This window comes from Muntiacus reevesi, chromosome 18 (assembly GCF_963930625.1).
Source record: "Muntiacus reevesi chromosome 18, mMunRee1.1, whole genome shotgun sequence".
Classification (NCBI taxonomy): Eukaryota; Metazoa; Chordata; class Mammalia; order Artiodactyla; family Cervidae; genus Muntiacus; species Muntiacus reevesi.
Genome location: NC_089266.1, coordinates 486,290 through 503,335, shown reverse-complemented (window position 1 = coordinate 503,335; position 17,046 = coordinate 486,290). Strand labels below are relative to the sequence as shown.

General features: G+C 54.9%; 1 protein-coding gene across 2 annotated transcripts in view; it reads left to right on the top strand.

The window, feature by feature from the left end:
* The window catches only part of PRKCA (protein kinase C alpha), a 288,264-nt gene that overhangs the window by 238,388 nt on the left and 32,830 nt on the right, over nt 1-17,046 (top strand). For both annotated transcript variants that reach the window (XM_065910845.1, XM_065910844.1), the window contains exons 7-11: nt 184-318; nt 563-659; nt 12,343-12,480; nt 13,680-13,853; nt 15,759-15,850. In XM_065910845.1, coding sequence (XP_065766917.1) covers nt 184-318; nt 563-659; nt 12,343-12,480; nt 13,680-13,853; nt 15,759-15,850 — 636 coding nt within the window. The remainder of the gene's footprint in view (nt 1-183; nt 319-562; nt 660-12,342; nt 12,481-13,679; nt 13,854-15,758; nt 15,851-17,046) is intronic.

Below are 17,046 nucleotides of genomic sequence, written 5' to 3'. Positions count from 1 at the left end.
TGCTATCCCCTTGTCTAGAGCTTTGGTTGCCGAGGGGCTGGCACTTTGTTGATGATGGAGAACCACAGGAAGAGAATTGAATAAACAATTTTTTTAATCTCAGGTTCAGATCTCGAGCATGTGATATCGTGCCTTAAACCACAGTAAAGATAACCCTGTATCCGTGTGTGTGTTCTTTCACAGCAAATTAAAACCTTCTGATAAAGACCGACGACTGTCCGTGGAGATCTGGGACTGGGATCGAACCACACGGAACGACTTCATGGGGTCCCTTTCCTTTGGGGTCTCGGAGCTGATGAAGATGCCGGCCAGCGGATGGTGAGGAGGCTGAGTGTGTCTGTGTGAGCCAAAAGTTAATTGTCTGAAAACATGAGCGCTTTCAGAGATTCAGGGGACGAGCTGGCTTAATTCCAGAGGGACCACTGTGTGTGCAGTTTCCTGGGCCCTGGCTCCCCAGTGAATGCGTTTCAGAGCCAGCTGGACTGGAGCCTGGCGGTGGGGGTGGCGTTGAACCCGGCGGTGTCAGCATGGTCTCAGCCGCCTCCGCCCCGTGTCCCTGAAGGTACAAGCTGCTGAACCAAGAGGAGGGCGAGTACTACAACGTGCCGATCCCCGAAGGCGACGAGGAAGGCAACGTGGAGCTCAGGCAGAAATTCGAGGTGAGACGAGCGGTGTGAGTGAACCACCCTTCTGTTCAGAAAGTTTCACTCCAGGAAGGGCCAGATTTTTGTGGTCACTGGGCTGGAAGGCAAAAGTCATTTAAATGTTAATCTTTATCCTTATCCAAAGGCATAAATGTTGCATCATCGCCTTGCTCCACAGCCTGTTGACACTCGGGCTGTTATCCTTAGATATCAGAAACAGCTCTGCAGTGGGGGGTTGCTTCCTGCTAGGAGTTGGTCTGGCATCAGTGGGGAGAAGGGCAGGTCCTCGGCTTCTCCAGGCGGCAGAGTCCTCGGGTGTGACTGTCGGGCCAGCATCTTCCTCTTCTCTGCAGATCTCTAGGAAGGGGAGCTCTTTCTCCCCACCCGGGTGCGCACCCGCCTTCTGCCCCAGTGGTGTCACCTCTTCCTCCCTCGCTTCCCTCCTCCTCCCCTCTTCTCTCTCCTCACCTGCCGTCTCAGCTCTTACTGCAGTTTCTGCCCCACGCACCTGCCTTACAATGTCACAGCTTGCCATCTCTTGCCATTTCTCCAGTCACCTGTGTGTTGGTTGTTCGAAGGACCCAGGCAGTAGCTGATTGTCTCTGCACCAGGCTCACGGGGGCTTCCCTGGGAGCTCAGACGGTAAAGATCCCGCCTTCAGTGCAGGAGACGGGTTTGACCCTGGGTCAGGAAGATCCCCTGGAGGAGGGCACGGCAGCCCACTCCAGTGTTCTTGCCTGGAGAATCCCGTGGACAGGGGGGCCTGGCGGGCTACAGTCCGTGGGGTTGCAGAGTCAGAACAGTTGAGTGACCGAGCACTCGTACACGTACCTGATTCATTACCCTGTGAAGCTTCCCCCTCCTCGGGCAGTTCCCAAGCCCTGAAGAAGCTCAGGTGTGCACACACGCGGGCAGAGGCCCTGCACGGCCGGTGCCTTGGGTCCCTCCTCCTGGGCTTGTTTCTTCTCCCAAATATGTCCCTTCCAAAGGAGCGTACAGGGCATACCTGCCGGTTAGAGTGGGTTCCGAAGGATGTAAAACAAAAACGTTCAACAGTGCTTTGTCACTGATGTTGTTGTCGTTGTTCAGTCGCTCAGTCGTGTCCGACTCTTTGCGACCCCGTGGACTGCAGCGCGCCAGGCCTCCTTGTCCTCCACTCTCTCCCAGAGTTTGCTCAAACTCATGTCCATTGAGTCGGTGATGCCATCCAACCATCTCATCTTCTGTTGTCCCCTTCTCCTCCCGCCCTCAATATTTCCCAGCATCAGGGCCTTTTCCAGTGACTCGGCTCCAGTGAGTCACCAGTGAGTCAGGTGGCCAAAATATTGGAGTTTCAACTTCAGCATCAGTCCTTCCAATGAATATTCAGGGTTGATCTCCTTTAGGACTGACTGGTTGGCTCTCCTTGCAGCCCAAGGGACTCTCAAGAGTCTTCTCCAACACCACAGTTCAAAAGCATTAATTCTCCTGGGTTCAGCCTTCTTTATGGTCACACTGATCACTGACATTTGGTTCAGAGGCTGTTGACAGCAGACACTTGCGGGCAGGGCCTGGATGCCCTCAGGAGTGTGGAGGACGGTGCCTGGAGGGTGCTCTGCGGGTCTATAGTCGAGGTCCACACACCATTTGCAGGATCACCCCAAAGACTGCAGATGCCTGAGGATCACAGGTGTGCCGGCTGTTGTTTATCCTGGGGAAACATTTTGAGATTATCCTTGTTACTGATTATGTGACCCAGTTGTGATGAGAGTTAAGACGTTTAAATCACTGCACTTGAGACTCAGCTGAGACTCAGAAAGCAGGCATTCTCCTGTTTCCTGTCGTTGAGATTGGATTTTCCAAAAGCCTCCATTGTCTTTGAAGACTTTAGTTAATTCAGGATGTTCTTCAGATGGGGAAAAAAAAAAAAGGTTCATTGGAGACCCCCGACAAGGTGTAGCTGTGTGCTGATTTGATCAGGCCTGCCAGTGTTTCCATGGAAACCTGAGTACTTTCAGATGACCTTTTGGACACAAAACAGAAAATCTATGTGCCTCAATATGGACTCGGCTTTTCTCCCCCTAAATGGCTTCCTTAATTACTTTCTGAGCTGTGTGGTGTTAAGGGTGGGGTAAATCTATAAAATGCACATCAGTGAAAAGGGATTTTGTTTTCCTCTTTGTACGTCAGCTCTTAGAGGCCGAGCCTTAAATTGGAATGGGATGAGGTTCGGTGTTGGAAATCATTTTCTCACCTCTGTTTGAGCATCATCAGCAGGGATTAACACTGCTCCTCAGCAGAGCAGACTCCAGGGCAGACTCTGAAGGACGCCGCTCAGAGTTTCTAATATTCTGGGTGGTGGGGAGCGCATGCTTTTATGTGGCCGTATGACGGCGTTTTCAGGAGTGTGCCGTGGTCTACACCCATCTCAGAACTTGCCTGTGCTCTGTGAAGGCCCTCCCTGTGTCCCAGGCTCGTCACCCCCCAACCTTACATCACCTCCAGCCCTTTAAACGGCCCCGGCGTCCCCTGTGCCCCCTGCTGGGCACACCTGTCCGTGTGTCCCCTCCACGTGCATCCAGAGAGGAACCTCGGGTCCTGCTGTGAAGGCTTTGGAATCTAAACTTCAGGCCCCACGAGACATCCACGTCTCCCGGTCACTTGCCCACATCCAGGCAGGGTGCCTGAGCTCGTGTCTGACAAGGGAGGCTGTCAGGGCCGAGTCGCCCTGCAGCCCAGGGTCTGCCTCCACTTACACGGCCAGGCGCCTCGAGCACTTGGGCGAACAAACGGACTCGCACGATGAGCGTGGTCACGCCTGGAGATGGGCCAGCTCCTTTCCCAGAAAGGGGGAATTCTGGAAGTTTCCAGCTGGTACATGCTGCATCTCCTCAATGCCAGGTGCCACCTGTGGGGACAGAGGCATCAGATGGGGGCTCCCCTGGTGGCTTAGAATCCACCTGCCAGTGCGGGGGACCCAGGTTCAATCCCCGGTCCGGGAGGATCCCACATGCCACGGAGCCGCTGAACCTGGGAGCCACGCCTACTGAGCCCGAGCTCTCGAGCCTGGTCCCTGCAGCGAGAGAAGCCTCCACAATGAGAACCCCAGCCCCACAGCTGCGGAGCAGCCCCCTCACGCTGGAGCCAGAGAACGTTCTCAAGCAAAGACCCAGCACAGACAAAAATAAGTGAAATTTCTTTTTAAAAAAAGACGGACTTCAGACGGGACCCTGGCTCCCAAGGACACCGCAAGCACGAACAGGGTTGGGAACCTGCCCCTGACTCCCCAGCGTGCGGGTAACATCCTGACCTCCTGGAGGCAAGTGGGCCTCCTCCCAGCCCCCACCCCGCAGTTGGCCCAGCTGGGCACGGCTGACCGTGGCCACGGCGCGGTTCTTCCTCCGGCCCTCGGGATGCCGACCCGGCCTCACTGCTGAGGAGGCATGGCTCGCTCGGTGTGGGGCGAGGTGTTGGCCTGGGGGCTGCGGCCCGAGATGGGGCCCAGGAGCCTGAGGCCAGGAGCTTGGGGCTTGGCTTCCCTTCTGTTGATGGCTTTTGTTCCCACGAATGAGGCCTCCTTTCTTCTGAAGACCTGGGCCTCGGGCGTGCCCCTTCCCAGGGCATCAGACCCACAGATGCAGTCATAGAGCCTCAGAGCGAGAACTCAGCGAGTTCAGCAGCTGGTGTGTCTTCAGCGGGTCATTGAAAACCAGCTCACTGACGTTTGGGCTCCTACACTGACCTTGTCCACCTTGAGCAGGGGGAGCACGTCCTCCCGACCCCCACCCCGATCCGGGCTGCGGGCCAGGCAGGTTCCTTCCGGACTCTGGAACTGGCTGAGTCGCTACATAAGCCTTTGCTTTGATTTTTTTTTTTTTTAAGGAATTTGGGCTATTTTGTTATATCCAAGCTTGAAACAGCTTAGAGTTCTTTCTGGGTCCATTTAAGTCTAAGAATAACTGCCCAGTGACTGCATGGCAACTGTATAGAAGCGTCTCTGCTGGAGGATTTTTGCCTCCTATTCCAGGTGGAGGTGGGAGGTAGGACCCTTCTTCTCAAGGCATCTCAGCCAATCTGGAGACCACAGTGCCTCAAGGACTCAAGCAGAGACATGCTGCTCCGTCAGGAAGGTGCAGGAGACAGACTCAGGCTTACATTTCCTCCGTGGTTATTCCAACACCAGGATCTCAGTAAGGACAGTTTTGTTTCTCTTGTTCCCTTCAACCTGGATGTGGATTAAGATCTCTAGTCTAAAATAGAGCTTTTGGGGATTGGTGTAAAATGGCCTGTTTGAGAATGACTATAAGGAGATCTGTAATTACAGGTGTATAGGGCCATAATTATACGATGTAGTAGACGATAGTCGGTCCAGACCTGTCAAATGATGTGACATTCACTCGCTGCCCAGTATCCTGTCTTAGTGGGCAAAGCCTTCTGAACACAAAGCATCATCCTTTCGTCTCTGGTTTCCCCTCTGCTCAGGAACAGGGCTGTTGTGCGCCTTGCAGGCTGTGGACTTTGGGCTCAGATAAGCAGCCCCCTCACATTTTCTCCCAGCAGCTGACCGCCCTCCACCACCACCCCGTGTGAACTTGAAGAATTAATCACATGGCTGCCTGCATAGAATTCTCTGTTAAGATGGTCTCACTTGTTTTGGTCACACTGGTACTTGAAAAAGTCAAGTTATCCGATCATGATGGGTTATTTTAGGGAGCAGTTCAAGGTGGACAGAAGTCCTGGTCACCTGGCATTTGGTCAGCCAGAACTCGGCTAATCAGCTGCTCAGCAGGTTTATCTTTTGCCAGTAACCTTAGGCTCTTCCAGATACTGAAGAGCCTTCTGAATCATCAAGAAATACATTGTGTTACACACAGTTTGGTGGTAAGTGGGTTTGGTTTTATTTTCGTTTACACATAGCAGCTATCTGTGTATAAAGCGACAGGTAACTGGCTATTAGGGCTTCCCAGGTGGCTCAGTGGTAAAGAATCTGCCTGCCAATGCAGGAAACGCAGGAGACACAAGTTTGACTCCTGGGTCAGGAAGATACCCTGGAGGAGGAAATGGCAACCCACTCCAGAGGAGCCTGGCGGGCTACAGTCCACGGGGCCTGTGGACAGAGGAGCCTGGCGGGCTCCAGTCCACAGGGCCACACGGAGTCGGACACGAGTTAGCAACTAAACAGCACCTGGCTGCTCCCAGGCAGACGCTTGGTTAACCAGGGTTCCGCCACCCCTGCGCCCACCCTGTGGGTCGGCGGAAGGCAGAAGGAACCATGAATGTCTGAGTGTCACAGAGCTGTTGCCGTGAGCCTTGTCCCGCTGCACGAACGCCAGAGGAGGAAGAGAGAGGGTCTTGGCCCCCGGTTTGACAGTTCGTCGGGGGAAGGGCTGGTCCCCAGGCCTGCAGCCGGGAGCCCTGAGCGCTGCCCCCTCCCCACCCCCCGTCCCCGTCCCCTGCCGGCCTGTCTGTGCCTGTGACCCCCTCCGCCTCCCCCGCTGGCCAGTCTGGAAGGCAACGCCTGGGAGGGAGGGTGTGTCTTTAAACTGACGTTTTCCTTCGTTTCTGTTCATGTGTGTTTCTGGTCACACCTCCAGACCCAGGTAACTGTGGTTGAGGACTCACCTCTGTCAGCAGGCAGTCGGCAAGGTGTGCGCTGGTCTGGAAGACCACAGGCCGAGACATCCAGTGGTTCTGATAGTCTTCACACCTGGCTTAATACCACTCGCTCTGCTTCAGTTTTTTCTCATTTCTTCCCAAGTCACTTAATTGTTATAACCTCATCAACCATTCTGTCCCCGAAGGATCCAAGGGAACTTGGCAACTTGCATGTAAATGATTGTAAAAATCTGGCCTATTGTCATTTGCGACAACACCGCTGTCTTTGGAAGGAGCGGGTTAGGGGGCCACAGACCAGCTGTGTTCTCCGTGGACTGCTTTTGTTAATAATTAAACTCAGCCTGAGATGGTTACAGCATATTCATATCTGAAGCGAGTGGAAAATTTAAACGCTCAGACACCTGGGAACAAAATTTGCAAGGAAAGATCTCACTCCCTACACTAAACTAGAATCGACAGACAGTCTTTCTAACACACCGCACCGAAGAAAACATCCAGCAAATGTTGTTCAGTTTATCATCTCCAGAACATGTCCCTGACGCTACAGGTGTGTCCCCTGAAGGGGCTCCAAGAGATCAGTGACCCGGGTGACTGGAAATGGGGAAGAGACAGTACTCTGAGGTTTCAGAAGTCTGACAGGTGTGGGGAAGGCCAGGTCCTCGGGGCAGTGCATCCCCGCAGGCGGCTGGGGACCCGCTGTGCCGGGGGCTCCCGCATCCCCCTGCTCCTCTCTGCGGCCCCTGAGGACAGCCCTTCTGCCGGTGCTGCAGCCGTGCAGCAGCGACTGAGCAAACGGGGGTTCCCCGCACAGGCGGCGGTGGGCGTTTGAATCCATTTGACAGATGAAGAAACTGAGGCCTGGAGGGGTCTGCAGTGCCGGAGCTGGCCCTCCCAGCCACGCTTCCCCCAAGTCCCGTCAGCCTGTTACCACGCGACAGGGTTGGGGGTGGGGGGGCGGCGCAGAAAACAGCCCAGAACCGCACAACTGAGCCGGGCTGGAAGGCAGGTGTCCCAGCTGAGCTATAATTAGATCCCTCCTTTTTGAAAACTGGTGCAATTTAAAAAACGCTCAGTGAAGATAGGGTGAAATCAACGATTATGGAAATTTTGTGCTAAATTTAATTGCAGTCGTCCCCGCTTTCAGAATGCCTGCCGCTGTCAATTAGAGGCATTTTAGAAAAAATTTAAATTGAGTAATTGAGCAAACATATTCAGCCTTTTGGAGGAAGGATCATGTTTTTCTGTCTGTCTTTCCCTCCACACCCGTCAGGTTTCAAACCTCTGCCCAGGTTCCCCGGGGCACAGGAGGGGCGGGGATGACCCTCACCCACCCACCTGTTCTGCAGCCGCTGAGGAGGGTGAGAAGTGCCTGGAGCTTTTCCAGGATCTGAGCTTCACTCCCAGCCACGGTCTGGGTTTCCGTTGTTTGTTTTCAGGAGCTCCCACCCTGTGATCACTTAGCACAAGTTGAATTTCCCTGGGGGTGGCCATTTTGCTGAATTCTGCCCCCTTGGGACGATCGTTCCATTATTTCCCAGACACAGCAGGTCTCGGGGGCTGCTCCTGGCCCCTTCGGGGCTCACGGCCTCCCTGGCGTCCGTGGTTTTGCAGAGTCTGGGCCCAGTCAGAGGTCTGGGGAGAGTCAGGACACAGAGACAGTTAGCAGTGGCTGGGGCTTGTCTCCTGAAATCACGCCCTTGGCGATTCCAGGGCACACTCTGGTGTCTGCACACCTCCTGCCGGCACCGCCCACAGGCCGGGCTCTCACACGAGAGACGAGTCACCTTCTGTGAAGGCAGAGCTGGGAAGGTAGCGTGTGCGTCTTGTTTGTGCCATTTTGCAGTATTTACAGGAACTTCACTTCTGTGGGCCGTTCTAGTAAACTTGGGCGTATTTCTAAACCTGGCTAAGAATCCAGTCAAAACGCAGTCGGTCATTATCACACTGAGTGAAATAAGTCAGACGGAGAAGGAGAAATAGCGTATGATATCCCTTAGATGCAGAATCGAAGAAGAAATTCCATAAATGAACTAATTTACGAAGCAGATGCACACTCACAGACTTAGAGATGGAACTTGTGGCCGCTGGTGGGAAGGACGGGGAGGACACTCAGGGAGTTCGGGGGGATGTATGTGTGTGTACTTGGCCGCTCAGTCGTGTCCGACTCTTTTCAACCCCGTGGACTGTAGCCCTCCAGGCTCCTCTGCCCATGGGATTCTCCAGGCAAGAATACTGGAGCGGGTGGCCATTTCCTCCTCCAGGGGACCTTCCCAATCCAGGGATCAAACCCACGTCTCTTATGTCTCCTGTGTGGGCAGGCGGATTCTTTGCCACTAGCACCACCTGGGAAACGCTTTTGTCATTGTTCAGCCGCTCAGTCGTGTCCGACTCTTGGCAACCCCATGAATGGCACACGCCAGGCCTCCCTGCCCTTCGGTGTCTCCTGGAGCTCGCTGAGACTCATGTGCATTGAGTCGGCGACGATCCGACCATCTCATCCTCTGCCGCCCCTGCCCTAGGCTGTGTGTAAAAGGATAACTAACAAGGACCTGCTGTACTGCACGGGGACAGTTTCACGGAGAGCCTGGACGCGATCGGCAGGATGGATACATGTGTGTGTGTGACTGAGTCCCTTTGCTGTCCCCCCGAAACTCTCACATCATTGTTCATCACTTGTACTTCAATACAAAACAAAAAATGTTAAAAAATAACATTGAAAAAAGAAAAATTGCAGTCCGTCCAGAAAATAAGTACCACAAGAGGGCAGTAAAGATTCGCAAGTAAAGGATTTCTCCACCCGCTGCGCCTGCATCGCCCCGAGCCCTGCTGCTGGCCGTGGCGACAGGGTTCCCGCTTCATGCTCCCGCTTGTTCTGTGACTGTCGGGACTCGTCTTGGTCCTGGGGAAGATGCCCGTGGTCCAGTGGTTCACGCAGTCTCCTCTGGCAGGAGGCCAGCTCACTTCATACCTACTCTGCTTTCTTAGCACAGAAAACTCCCCACTCCTAGGCAATATTGCCCGCAATCTGGAAACTCATTTCCGCTGTTGACAGTGTGAGTTCGTTTGGCGGTGACCCTGCCAGCACTGACTTAACAAAGCCAGCACTGTGGCGACCCCAACAGGGAGCGTTCCAGCAGGAAAAGGGCTTGTTGTTGTTTAATCGCTGAGTCATATCAGACTCTGTGACCCCGTGGACTGTGCCCGCCAGGCTCCTCTGTCCACGGGATTCTTCGGGCAAGAACACTGGAGTGCCCTCCTCCAGGGGAGCTTCCCGACCCAGGGATCGAACTGCATCTCCTGCATTGGCAGGTGGATTCTTTACTGCTGAGCCTCCAGAAAAGGATACAGGTTTCAAAAAATTACCAAGTGCCCCAAATCCTCTTCCAATGACACGCTGTGGCCTTGAGCTGCAGTCAGCTGGGCACCGGGCAGATGTGTGCCGTCAGCTCCCTGGTGAGAGAAAGACGGGCTCTCTCCAGACGGAAACACTTGGGCAGAGTGAAGTTTCTGGTCCCGGAAGCTTGGGCGCAGAAGACTGGACTCTCGGGCACTGGGTGGGACAGACCCAGTGGCCATCCCAGGACCTCCGGAGCGGCGGGACCAGTGCGCTGTTACCGCAGGCCTGAGCCGGCCTGCGGGGGTGTCGGGTGTCAGCCGTCGGCGCGTGGACCCGGGACACGGGGGAAAGCAGGTTGCCTGAGGAGAGCAGCGCAGCTGGTACTGAGGTGAGAGCACTCGGGTCCAGGAGAAGCAGGGACTCGATTTCCCACAATGGTCCGAGTGCTAACGCATCACAGGTCTGCGTGTCTCCCGAGAGCATGGCCGAGTTGCCATGACAACAGAGGCCTGCCAGCGGTAGAGACAGCTGGTGTGGACGTGTCCATAAAAACATTTCTCATCAAGAAAATGACCTCATGTGGTTCCCCGTAAATTTTCGCTCTCCCAAATGAGTTCTTCACTCCCCACACCGTCTGGATGCTGAGCAGCCGTTTCCCGTGCTGGTCGTGGAAGAGAGTCGGCAGGGCCTTAATTCAGGCGCATCTGAGGCTCTTAGCTGTCGCCGTTCTGCCCGCTCGGTGAGGACAGAGGCAGGCTGTGTTTGAGTCCAGCTGCAGATGACGAGGAATGATTTGAGAACCTGTGTGATGTGGGGCAAAAGGAGGAGACAAGAGCCCCCGGGCCAGATTCTGGCTGCTGTCTGTTTTTGTAAATAAAGTTTTATTGGAGCACAGCCACGCAACTTCACCTGTTCATTCACAAATTTCTTATACTGCCTATTATGCGTGCTAAGTCCCTTCAGCTATCTCCGACTCTTTGTGACCCCATGAACTGTAGCCCTCCGGGCTCATCTGTCCATGGGATTCTCCAGGCAAGAGCACTGGAGTGGGTTGCCATTTCCTCCTCCAGGGGATCTTCTCGATCCAGGGATCAAACTCATGTCTCTTACATCTCCTGCATTGCAGGTGGGGTTCTTATCACAAGCACCACCTGAGAAGTGGCGTTACGTATAAGTGATATGAAACCCGTTGATTTCTCATAGTGTTGCTCTGGGTGCAGGTGAATATGTTGCCCTAAAAGTAGGCTGCTGTTTGGGGGCCCTCGGTTCTGCGTGGCCTAGCTCTTTCTGCTCCTGCGTCCTGGTCGATGGAACAGCACCAAACACCATCAGTCTTATGTTGTCAGGGCCGTTCAGATGCACAGAGACAGGCACAGAACATTTTTATTGCAGATACAGAGTTATAGAATAAATGCCCGATTACTTGTCTGACCCTGATCAGTGTTGGCCTTCGGACTCTCAGAACTAGAAGATCCTTCTGTTGTCAGGTTCCTCTCTCTGCATGTTGCGAACATCTATGATATATATTTTGTTGTTTAGTTGCTCAGTCGTGTCCAACTCTTTGCAACCCCATGTACTATAGCCCACCAGGCTCCTCTGTCCAGGCGAGAATACTGGAGTGGGTTGCCATTTCTTCCTCCAGGGGATCTTCCTGACCCAGGGATCAAACTCACATCTCCTGCATCAGCAGGTGGATTCTTTTACTGATCATGCCCCCTGAGAAGTCCACAATCCCTAAAAAAGGTTATTTTGATCTGAGAAAAGTTCACCTTACAGCCCAGCATGTGATGAGCACAGTCAGGCTTCGCTTCGTTCTTCCTTCAACCAAAATGCTTATGCAGACCTTGCGCCGTGTGCGGGGACGCCGTGTGTGGGGCTGGGTCTGCGGGGACAGGGGTGGAGGCTCATCCTGAGAAGGCATGGCCGCCCCACAGAGCCAGTTGCCAGCAGCTCACCCAGTGGCTGTGGACGAAGGAGGCTTCTGCTCAGAAGAAGGGGTGTGGACGATTCCTTGAGAGCCTTCTCAGCCACTAAAGAAAACACGTCAGATCCCACATTCCCCTGAAGAGCAGAGCACCGAAGTCCCGGTGGTCTGGTCATGCCCAAAATCTCCTGAAAGCTTCTTCACCTCCTGCCATCTCCCTGGGAGCCGAGTTAACTTGAGCGGTGTTAATCAAGGGACCAGTGGGTAAAACCCCTCTGGGTAACTCACGGGTCATGACCCAGGATTTGCGGGTGCAGAGAGCACCCGTGGGAAACCAGATGCTCTTACAGGTCACCACTTTTCCTGAGTCCAACTCTTTACCCGAGAAAGAAAGCTTTGTTCTCCCTCCTGTGCCTTTCAGCGCAGCAGTGAGTCACCCCATTGCCTGCCGTGAAAGCGTTTTCCTCCAGGGAACACACTCTCCCTCTACTGTGGGTGTAAGTTTCTGCAAATCTCAGATTGGAGAATCTACAAATAAGGAAAGAATCAGTACACAGTTTATTACATTTACTTCTTTTATTATCTCTTTTATTATGTTAGTTACAGATACAAAGTGTCTTGTGATGGGTGAGGGCAGCCTCTTGCTCCTTTGCAATGTCGCTCTTGGGGTGAGTGCAGCGATGGAGGTAGGAGTAGACATCTCAAGTGGCCGGCTTCCCCTCCTCACCCGTCTCCCCTTCCGCCACCACCCAGCATCGGCATCCAGCTTAGTCACAGAGTTTCCTGTCACTTTTGTCCCTGAGGAAATGGCTGACTGTTTTCACATGTGTGTTATTGTTTAGAAAGCCAAGCTTGGCCCTGCCGGCAACAAAGTCATCAGTCCCTCCGAGGACAGGAGACAGCCTTCCAACAACCTGGACAGAGTGAAGCTCACTGACTTCAACTTCCTCATGGTGCTGGGCAAAGGCAGCTTTGGGAAGGTGAGCGGGCCATGTCCGAGCAAGGCGGGGCTTCTGTGGAGGACGTGGGGGCCGGTCGGTCCAAGTCTCCCCGAGGACTCTGGGGCAGCCGTTTAGACGTCCCCTGGTTCTGCCACATTCTCAGGGGCTTCCCACTTCATCGCATTAAAAGCGACTTTCCCAAAAAGCCAGACAGGGCCCCCTGTGTCACCCTTTAAGGTTTCAGGATGGAGTCAGTGCCCCACAACGGTGTCTGAATAATTTTCACAGCTGAAAATTAAATGTTGGCTTGTAGTAAATGAACGTAATAGTTGAGATACCAGACCAGGTTTCCTCCATGTCCAGCCTGTGTATCTGCATCTGCCTCTCTGAGTCCAAATCTCATGGCAGATCCAGGGGCTGGCTTCGATCCTGCCGCTTTCTTTTGGATTTGGGTCCGGCTTCCTGGCTTGCGAGGAGCATGTAAAAGTCAGTCAGGTGTCTGCTCTGAGAGTGCTCCTGGGATGAGAGTGCTCCTGAGATGAGGGTGCTCCCACGATGACGATGCTCCTGAGATGGCAGTGCTCCTGAGATGAGGATGCTCCTGAAGTACCTGCTGATGCAGAGGAGGATGTCAAGCATCATTTTCAGCGGCTGCAATGGCGCCCTCGTGTGGCAACGGCCCACACAGCATGTTCATCTTGGTGGCCTAGAAGCTTTCAGTCCAGTCCTGGCTCAGTCGTGTCTGACTCTTCGTGACCCCGTGGACTCCAGCACGCCAGGCTTTCCTGTCCTTCACCATCTCCCAGAGCTTTCTCAGACTGTATGCTGGAGGAATTTAATGTGCAGCAGTCTATGGCGTTGCAAAGATTTGGACACGACTGACAACTAACACATACATACACAAAGTGCAGTATTTGAGAACCGGCACCTGAAGTGGAGCTTTATTTATATCGATGAATCTGTTGGGACTTGCCTGGTGCTCCAACGGTTAAGACTTCACCTTCCAGTGCAGGGGCTGCAGGTTCAATCCCTGGTCAGGGAACTAAGATCCCACATGCCTCTTGGCCAAAAAACCAAAAGCAGAAAATCGAAGCAATATTGTAACAGATTCAATAAAGACTTTAAAAATGAGCCACATCAAAAAGAATCTTAAAAAAAAAATTACAGGTCTGCACACACAGTTCCCGCACCCCCGTGCTGTGTGCCGGGGGTTCAGGTTGCCCTCCGCCTGCCTGCAGGTGATGCTGGCCGACCGGAAGGGGACCGAGGAGCTGTACGCCATCAAGATCCTGAAGAAGGACGTGGTCATCCAGGACGACGATGTGGAGTGCACCATGGTGGAGAAGCGGGTGTTGGCCCTGCTCGACAAGCCGCCGTTCCTGACACAGCTGCACTCCTGCTTCCAGACGGTGGTAAGGGCCCTGGGGCCTGCTCCCCGCCACCCCTGGGTTCTTGCACCGCCGCCCCCCGCCCTCCTCCCGGGAGAAGACATCAGCCCACATCCTCCTCTCCCGAGCAGACCGGGTACCACTGGAGAATTCAGGGTGTCCCCCACCTATAGACTTGGCATTAATTCCATTTGATTCTGTGAATGCTGCTATCAGAGGTTTTCTTAACACACACCAGGCACTGTGTTAAGGCTCAGAGATACAGGTAACTGACAGTCGTGGCTCGTTAAGTCCTGGTCCAGCTGCCAAACTGGCATCAGAGCGTCAGGAGACCCATGTCCTGGAAGAGGATGTTCTTGGGTAATGCACATGCAGGGGTGGCAGTCTGGCCTGTTTGTATGGATGGTCCCTGAGCTCTAAGAGAGGCCTTATAAAAAGAATATTATTTTGTAACACAAGAGAATTAGATGATTTCAAGGTCCATAAATGGTTTTCTTGGAACATAGCCTGTCCTTTCACTAACCTGGCATCGCGGGCTTTCAGACTACAAAGGCACAGCTGAGTAGTTTTAAGAGACACACAAAGCCTAAAATATTTCCTGTCTGGCCCTTTACAGAAAAGGTTTGCAGAGCCCTGTCATATAGGTTAACTAAAGAGAGGACAAAATAATTCCCAAAGCACTAATCAGCCAAGTCTGGGACATGGTGCTTGGAGGTAACCTACAAGAAATACAAGCACTTAGATGTTTATATTTATATATGTGTATACTATACGCCGCACCGCAGTGAGGCGTTCCCAAAGGCACGCTCTCCACGCCTCGCGGCGGCCCTCCTGAACGCGTGACTCGGTGATCAGCAGCTGGAACTGTAACGACAGAGCGGCCTGCGGTCCGGAGTGGATGGTGGAGCCGCAGAGCCAGTCCCGGCCACCAGGGGGCAGCCGAGCGATGCTCCGTCTCCCAGCCGCTCCCAGGAGCAGCTGCCAGTAGCGTCCAGAAGAGAATCTAGCAATATGAAAGGAGAGGGAAAAGCCCCAGCCCGGATCCTGTCACCCTGGTTACGCTGATTAAGCTCTGGAAAGCTACAAAGCAGAGAAATAAAATTGAAATTAAAGTTCATAACAGGAAAGCGAGAGATTGAGGCTCTCGGCGCCGTTCCTGGCTGTTAGCTCCAGCTCTGTCCTTTTTTCCACGCTGTGCACCACTTTAATGTTTAATAACCTCTGTGAAACGGTGCTGTTTTCTGCGAGAGAGCAGAGGCCAGCGTTTACCTTATGCTGTGCCGTTACCTCCCTCCTAAACCCCCTCCACCTCGCCGTCTGTCCCGGTGTAATGTCCTTATAAATGCGCGGACTCACGGAGCTCTGTGATGTGTGCGCTTCGCGGGCCCACGTGTAGAGTATCAGCGAGAGAGAAAGTCAGAAGCAGCGTTTGGGCGAGGGTGGATGCGGAGGAACGCGACCGGCCGCCCCACTCGCGGCCCCGCCCGCAGCGAGCACCCTGAGGTCTGCGGCGCGAGCCCCCGACCCACGAGGTCTGCTCTCAGACGCGTCCCCGCTGCCAGCCAGCCACTGGTTAGAGCAGTGGCCCGCGTGGGCTCTGCACGCCAGCCCCAGCTGAGAAATGAATGATGTGTGGGAGAAAACGGAGGAAGCTTTGAGGCCTTTGCTGTCATTGGGCGCTTCCGTGACCGGAGGGGTGGACGGCGCCCCCGAGAGCTGAGGCCCCAGGGTGATGTCGTGACTTTGTTTCCCGGGGTCCTCACACAACAGGGCTTTTCACTAATTCTTTACTGGGGGGAGAAAGCTGACGGGCTCCGCCGGGCAGACGTGCCGGCGCGGCCCACGTGTGCCCAGCGAGAGGGCAGAGCGCGGGCTGGAGCGGGGCCGCCGGCCGCGGAGCGCGCTCACCGGTGCACCCTCGGCCCTCAGGACCGGCTCTACTTCGTCATGGAGTACGTCAACGGCGGGGACCTCATGTACCACATCCAGCAGGTCGGGAAGTTCAAGGAGCCGCAGGCGGTGTGAGTAGCTCTGCGTGCGCTCGGCTCGGCCGGGGGCCTGCAGCGGGCCCGCCCAGCTTGGGGTGAACGCTGCTGCCTCCCGGGGCAGGACGGTGGGCAGGGCCCGCCTGCGCGCGCCCTGCGGAGACCTTCGTTCTCCTCCCGTCACTGGGAGCTGCGGGTGCGCAGCCGCCGTCATCCCGGCCGCTGAGTCATTCCCTCTCGAGCGGAGCAGCGGCAGGGGCTCTGGGTGCTGCGCCCAGCGCAGCGAGGGCCTGGCGAGGAGCAAGAGGGCCTGGGGGCCTCGGGGCCTGACGGCATGGGGGCTCCCTGCCGGAGGAGACGGGAGGCTTGGGGCTGCGGCTGGTGTAGGAGGAGCCGACGGTCTGCAGAAAGCGCGCAGCGGTGCGGCCTTGGAGCCCCAGGGGCATCAGGGGCCTGGACACGCGCTCCAGGGAAGGGAACCGGGGCTGGGCGCCAGGGCGACGGCCCTGTAGGCGTGGGAGGCGCCGCCGTCCAGGAGGAGGTCGGGAGGTTTCAGTGGGGTGCCCGCGCCTCGAGGCCGGGAGGCAGGAATCCGTGCCGTCAGGGAGACGCGGGCTCCAGGGAAGACAGAGAATCATCCGTCTAGAGGCGGGGCCGTGAGACCCGGAGAATCAGCCCATATTCCAGGGCCAGGAAGTCTCGGGAACTCAGAGAGGCGAAGCTCTTTCACCCCCAGTGAAGATGTGTAGTGGCAGGAACCCCACTTAATCACCTGAGAACCGTCCGTCAGGCTCTGCCGGCGTTCAGTCTAAACAATAAACCCGAGCCGCCCTGGCCCACGTGGGGTGAGCTGGCCTGGGGAGACCCCCAGAGGCAGAGCAGGACATTCTTGGGGGCTCGCTCAGGGCTGGTGGTTTCTGCTTTTATTTTTACTTTTCCGTTTTCAGAAATCCCTCCCCGATCCTGTCTCCTGTGTTGTTAGTTACAAAGCATTAAACGCGCTAATGACAGAGCTGAGCCTGACCACTCAGAGACGGCCCCCTGTTGAGAGTGTGGTCCTGGTAGTCAGGCGCCCTTCCTCCGCTCCCGTAAACACACTCATGTAAACACACTCATGTAAACGTGTGTGCTTACTGAAGCCTTGCAAGAGTACTGTTTGCACAGGCAGAGTCTTGTGGCTTCTCAGGCTTCAAGAACTAAACGCGAAGCAGATTGTAAGACCTCCTTCAGCG